This window comes from Glycine max, chromosome 13, assembly GCF_000004515.6.
Source record: "Glycine max cultivar Williams 82 chromosome 13, Glycine_max_v4.0, whole genome shotgun sequence".
In the NCBI taxonomy this organism is placed as follows: Eukaryota; Viridiplantae; Streptophyta; class Magnoliopsida; order Fabales; family Fabaceae; genus Glycine; species Glycine max.
The window spans coordinates 13,509,434-13,516,947 of NC_038249.2; the positions used below are offsets into that span (position 1 = coordinate 13,509,434).

At 31.0% G+C, this 7,514-nt stretch overlaps 1 protein-coding gene across 1 annotated transcript; it reads left to right on the forward strand.

Annotated features, from left to right (window-relative positions):
- Positions 1-692: 692 nt before the first annotated feature.
- LOC100783522 (gibberellin 3-beta-dioxygenase 1-like) lies at positions 693-6,332 on the forward strand. The gene is given in 4 exon segments (NM_001254188.1): positions 693-782; positions 2,886-3,328; positions 5,465-5,780; positions 5,891-6,332. Coding segments are annotated over 3 exon segments (900 nt in total). The 5' UTR covers positions 693-782; positions 2,886-2,987; the 3' UTR covers positions 6,134-6,332.
- The last annotated feature ends 1,182 nt before the right edge of the window (positions 6,333-7,514 follow it).

The window sequence follows — 7,514 nt, forward strand, 5'->3', positions numbered from 1 at the left end:
TTATTATATGATATCGGTAGAGAATATTCACCAATTTTGTTAATAATGATCACTCTCCACTCAAAAATTTAATTGGTTATTTTTAGTGAAGTTTTTATTTTAATAATTATTTTTTCATCGATAATTATTAAACTTAAAACTTTACTTAAGAACATCTAACTTAATTTCACACATACGAATGTTTTGTTAATAAACATTTTCCTTTTATTACTTTATACTTGATTGTAATTTATTAAAAATTATTTATTTTAATAAATCTCATTTTTAAATAGGTAATTTTTAATTAATTTCAACCAATCATAATAAATAGTGTCAGCAAAAGAACATGCTAACATTTTTTTTTAATGATACCGATCTATCATAATATTTATTATTCACATGTTACTATCTATCAATTAGTTTACACCTGCAAGAAAATTATTCACACAAATATTTATATATAAAGACACCCCAAAAAAACAAATATACATAATATGTATATATTTCTCCTCTCCGCTTCATGTTTTTCTTCCCACCGAAGATGATATACCTCTCTAAAAAACTATACAACCATCATTTTTAAATATTTTTAAGTTCTCTCAAAGGTTTTTATAAATGTTTTTTTAATAAAATTAAAGAAATATTATTTCATTGGTTGAAACAGATGAGTGGATTGGGTTAAGAAGCAAAAGAATTCGCTATCGCTGGGACAGTTTTTGTTTGACAGCACAGCACTCGGAAATTTCTGGCGATCTCTGCGTTTTCCCCTATTTTTTCTGAATCTAACAACAAACATTCCTCTGGTGCGCATTTCTCTTCTTCCCTTTCCGATCTATTATGCATGCATGCTATTCCATTCCAATTCCACGCCGTTTCTTGCGTCCCTTTTCACTCTTTTCTCTGCTTATTATTATTACTCCCATTTTCCCCTCCTTCGTTAACCTGCAAAATTACTATGAAAACAGTGCACTGCACCTTAACTAGATTTGGATCTCCCCTCCTTTTGAAACCGAATTAATTGTCTTTTCGCCATCGGATACAAATTTATTTATTGTATCAACTGAATTTCGATTCCATGCTATGCTGGTTAGCTCTTCTAGGTTTTTTATCTAAGAAAAAAACAAACATAATATCAACGATTTCAGAGAAGTTTGAGTAAGGTAATTAATCACAGTGGTTGATAACAAACTGAATGGTTGATCTTGTAATCAAACGATTTTGATTACTTGCTTTAGTCTATAGAGTGAAATTGTTCACTTTAGAGGAGTTGGATCCAAATTTGACTGTGTAAAATTTGTGATTCTGTATTTGGATGATCCCTGCTTTCCTTTAATTTCATTTTTAAGTTTACTGTCTTATGAAGCACTGACACCGACATGGACACCGGACACGACACACATATATATATATATATATATATATATATATAGACACGTGAACACCTATAATGTCCAAAATATAGAACGTAGTACGGGTGTTGTGTCGGTGTCGGACACGGATGCTAGTCGGACACCGGACACGACAAAGGGCTGGAGTGTTCGTGCTTCATAGCTAGTGTCCCTTCTCACTGGTATTTATTTGCAAGATCTTCGATTGCAACCGGATTTAAAACTTGGCACGTGTGAAACTGCAACTTAAAACTTGACACATCTGAAACCTCAATATTAATGGTTGCAGTCTTGCAAACACAGTTTGAAACTGTTTTCGACTTTGCAAATCAAGCTAATTGTGATGGACAATGTTCTTATCCCATATCCCAAATCAAAGCATTTTGATATGCCGTTTTGGTGTCGGTGGCTTCCTCCGTAGTTTCGGATTTTGGCCAGTTGTTCTGTTTTGTGTTAATTTCAATATTCTTCTGTTTTCGTAAATCATAATTTTGTAACCTCTTTACTTGCTTATTATTATATTTATACTTTACAAGCTACCAAAATTTGTGTCTTCTTCAACCTCTCTGTTCTCTAGTATGATTGTGATTGTACCATGTGATCGAAATTTCCTTTCCTGTTCAATTCTTCATTTACCTTCTTTTTATTTAATCTGGATGTAAATTAAATGTATAGTGTTTATTTAAAATTTTATCTTATTCTTATCTCACCTTATCACAATAATAAAATAATTTGGTGAAAGATTTCATCACAATTTAATGACTTTATAGTATTATTTAAATAATAATGTGCAAAAGCTTTCTGTTAATATCTATTTAAGATAGATTGGACATGCAAATTCAAACTTTTGAAATTTATACTAGTTTTCATTTTTTATTTTTTAAATATCCTCCTTTAAATATAATTCTATTCGAAATAGATCTTTTAACAATAATTCGAATATTATTAAGTCACCATGTTATGACGGTAGTTTTAATTTAACTATTTAAATAAATTCACAATTGGCATTTCCCAATCGTGGTGGTAGGATCAATTGTGGCCAAAACGGCATATCAAAATCTTATCCCATATCCGATAATTTTGGTACATAATTGTGTCCATGATATTTTTCTTACGTCCTATATAATTTTGAAAACAAATGATCGATTTGTGTAGCAATGATAAGCGCTCTTCGCGGGACCATGTTAAAAATTGGTGAACTTATATAATTTTAAATTAACCCATACATTCATTTTAAACGAATACAGAATTTCACGCGTTGAGTATGTACTTTTTATTTTTGCCTTTTAAATTTCCAAATCAGGGTGGTTTCTCTAGTGTCAAACAATAAGACATGGACAGTTATTTTTTACTTTCCAAATTCAGAAATATATTTTCCATGGAAACTATTTTGATGTTAAAATCAATAATTTACATATCATTGTTATCATCACACTGTTTGTTAACTCTCCCTTTTTACTGTCCCTTCTTTTTTGTCTTTGTTTCTTCACTTCCTTCGAATTGTTTTTTTCTGACAAGGCAACAATCAATACTATTAATAAGAGTTCCTTCCTTCACTCTCACCCAAGCCAAAGAAAGGAACAAGAACAAGACCAACAAAGTAACGTGAAAGAGAAAGAGATGGAGGAAATTGTTCCAGTGGTGGATTTCCAGAGGCTTTCAGAGGAAGAGGAGCGCAAGAAGCTGAGAAAAACATGTGAGAAACCAGGGTGTTTCAGAATCATCAACCACTCAATTCCACTAACACTCATGGCTGACATGAAGTCAGTGGTTAAATACTTGCATGACCTTCCCACGGAAATCAAAATGCGCAACAAACCCTCCTCCGTCCCTGAGAGTGGCTATAGGGCGGCATCGCCAACAAGTCCTCTATACGAGGGCATGGGAATATATGACATGCATGCATCACCACAAGCATTTGAAGATTTCTGCTCCAACTTGAATGTGTCACCCCGTCACAGGTTCTTTATTTTACTCTCTCACTCAATCCTTCTTTATTTGGCTCCAACAATATAGAATTTATTTTTGTGTGCTTTTATTGAAAATTGCTACCTACTCTATCCAGTCTCAAATATAAGAAAAAATGATTTATTCTAACTATAAAAGTTAGTTAATCGTATAAATCTTAATTAAAAATTTATTCTTTTTCAACTTATATCCTTTACGGGAACTCGGTATTAAGAATAAAAAGGAGTATTTAAATTAAAATCTTAATTAAATGAAGGTTATTTTAAAGACAATAACATTAAATAAGATAAAATTAGTTGAAATTGTTTTATATTTGAGATTAAATGAGGTAAAGTTAGTTGATTTTTTTTATTATATTTGAGACCAAGATTTTTTTTATATTTAAGATCAGAGTAGTACTTGTATCGGCACGGGGCAAATAGGTAACTTTGTTCCTTGCTTATCTTCTGTGAATGATCTTTCTTCTTCTCTAAATGATACTTGGTCAGCCAAAGAGTGGAATACCTATAAAAGATGTTTCAATGTTTAAGTAAGATCTCGATTAAGAGTAATAAAAGAGGACAATAAATGAGAATCAACAGTGTTTTATCTCAATATTCACGTAACTATATTTATACATATTTTAGTGGACCTTCTACCTATGGCTCTTTCCAAGGTTGCCTCTTTAGAAAATGTATATATAATTGTCATTAGGGAATTGATCTCATCCCTAATGATACATTCTCAAATAACATGAGTAACCTATCTTTATATATATATAAATCATCATAGGTTGGATGAGACATGTTTGGTATTTAATTGGACTGAGTACTTAGTAAAGGGGTATTAGGTATTTGGATAGGCCAAGTATCCAACACTATAGGGGGTATGAGGTATTAGGTTAGGCCGAATACCTATCTGGTATAGTACAAAAAAGATTTATAACCACATGTTTAGATTGGATAATGTTGGAGGCAAAGAAAATTGGACAAAGTATGATTTATTGATTTTTGCCTGTTTGCTTGGTAGAAAAAAGAGGGGTGTGGATTCAGTGACTTTGTGGAGGAAAAATCACTCATTTTACATAATCAGATTAATTTGGTGGTTCTGATTTTATCACTTGTTTTAATAGATCTTTTTTACTTATATTATTAATTTAATGCTTATATTTTTATATACTTTAAAATCATAAACAATATTATTAAGCGTGTAGATTAACTATTAAAATAGGATTATCTCTAATAAAAGATATTGATGATGTGCATAAAAAAATTGAAAAAAAAATGTTGTAGTTCTTAAACTGTAAAAATTTTCATTCTCGGTAAAAGATTTCTTACAAATAAATAATTGTCAGAAATTTTTAGACAATTTGAATAATACTATAGACGACTTGTTAAACTAAAATAACTCTGGATTAATTAATTTACGCGCTCATCGCTAAGTAGTATTTTTTATAATTTTAAAGTATAATAAATATACAAACCAAGTCAATAATTAAATTAAAAGTATTTTTAAAATAAATGCATGGTAAAATCTAGACCATAAAAATTAATCTAATGGCTTAAATGGGAGGAAAGTGAAGGTGATTTTCCCGCTTTAAAGTCACTGAATTTGATTACAAAAATGAGAGGTAGGGGTTACGAAATTTCGTGGATACTACCATTAGGGAAATCTGTCCAATTTGCCTTGAGCGGGAGATGATTTGTTGGTGCAAATGTATTTCTCTTTTAATTTCTTAAAATTAAATATTTATATATATAAAGAATAACAATTCAAAACGGATTCAAAGTTGGCCTAGTTGACCTAGTTGTAAGAGTTAGAGTAATTAATATAAGGTATTAGATTTGAAGCTCATTGTTGTCATTATACAATAATAAATCATTGTTACTATTATATAATAAATAATTGTGTCGTGAAAAAAAAGGATGAAGTAAATATATATTTTTAATTAGTATATATAATATTTTCATTAATTTTTTTCACTCTCTTTATGATCATCTAATAAATTAGTCAAGAAAAAATTATATACTTTATTTCTCCTCTATTTTTATCATTCTTCAATTCTTTCTATTTGGCTTTAAATTCAGATATAGAATGAGCTTGATATCCTATCTTTAACATTCATTAAGTTGGACTTTTTTTCTTCATAGGCAAATAATAAAGGAATATGGTCAAGCAATTCATGACTTGGCATCAAATGTATCCCAAAAAATGGCTGAGTCTTTGGGTATAGTCGATAATGATTTCAAGGACTGGCCATTCATTTTGAGGACTATTAAATTTAGTTTTACCCCAGATGTTATAGGCTCCATGGCAGCACAATTGCACTCAGATACAGGATTTATCACTCTACTTCAAGATGATGAACATGTTAGTGGTCTTGAGATGATAGATGATTTTGGCACATTTAAGGCAGTTCCTCCCATACCAGGGGCCTTCCTTTGCATTGTTGGAGATGTTGGACATGTAAGCATAGATTACCAAAATACTTTTATGTATTTGAATCACATTAGCTAAACCTTATTTTAATTTTGAACATCATGTATGCACTTGAAAATAAATATATCTTTGTACAGGTTTGGAGCAATGGAAATTTTTGGAATGCTAGACATCGTGTAATATGCAAGGAAACGGGTACTGGTTATTCATTTGGTGCATATATGTTATCACCAAGGGATGGTAATGTTGAGGCGCCTAAAAAATTGGTGGAAGTTGACCATGTACAACGCTATCGACCATTTAAGTACGAAGATTTGAGGGATTTCAAAATCACCACAGGAAAGAGAGTTGAAGTCCTTGATCAATATCGCATTTGTTAGTCATTTTATGCATCGAAATACATCGCCAATAGAACTTTATTTGAAAAATAAGCTGGGGAAAAAATAAATGTTGCATCCATTCTAAATAATTTAGATAGTTTGGTGTCTTTGTTCGCTCATGAATCCTAATTCGTTGTGTTTTAATTTGGATCATGTTATTGCATTTAGTTCTACTTTACTTGAGTTGTGTTACTATTGATATGCTAGCTGTAGACCAAGAAAAGTCTATATATGCAGCAGGTTATGTGATGAATTTGAGTGTGATCATTAAAGCCGCCATGGTTGATATCTTGAAACAAAATATTTAATAAGAGTCCTTAGATTTATTATTCACCAAAAAAAAGTTCTTAGATTTATTCAAAGCACTCTTAAGTAATATTGTTAGGGAACATATGATGAGAGGAACGATAAAAAATAATATCAATTGAAATAGAGACATGCATTATAAGAAAACTATATAACTAACAAGCAAGTATGGTTTTCTTCATAGCCAACCCAACACTAACAAGGACGTGGTTGTAACATCTGCTTTGGACTTTTTCTTCACTTAACCTCAACTAACCATGAGACAATGAAAACATGAGTGTCAAGAACAAAATATAGAGAGTACTTTAAGGTGTTACAATGAAGAAGAAAGAGTTGAGAACAAGAGGAAATGCAAAGGAATCAAGAAGTTGACATCTAGAAGCTAGGGTTCACCACCTACCCTTCTCCCTTTTCCTCTTCTCTACAATACTTAGAAACTTTGCAAATGATTGAAAAGAAGTGTGTGTGTGTGTTAATACACTCATACGCGGGTGAATATAGACATGAAATGAGTGAGCTTTTGTGACGAAAATAATCTTAGGTTTAAGGCTTAAGAAATATGATTTGATGAGTGTAGAAAAATATGTAGAAACTTAATCAAGAAGTAGTTTATAAAATTTGAATTTGTTGCATCTCCCTAGGTGAATATGATTTGATGAGTGTATGGTTTAAGTAAAAATCATTGTAAAGTGTAGGATTAAGGTGTAATTTAGAAAATACATCTAATTTGGCTAGTTTAGTTCATTTGGAACGGATTTAGTTTGAATGAGAAAGTTTCATGGGGTCCACTTTGTCTATGGAAAATAAGAAGTTATCATGTGTACTGGTAGAGAATACACAGAGAAATCTCAACATGATTTGTTAGAAATCTCAAATTTACTTTATTTCTTGACCAAAGGAAATTATGTGACTTGAAACAAATCTTAGAATGAATATAAGCCTTCTTTTGTGTCTTTGTGGATGGTGAGAAAGTTCGAATTAAGTGTTAGAGAATTTGTTCTAGTTATATTGCAGTCTGGGTTTCAGACTTGGTCAGATAACTCATTTTGATACTTCATTTTGAGCATCTCTTAAT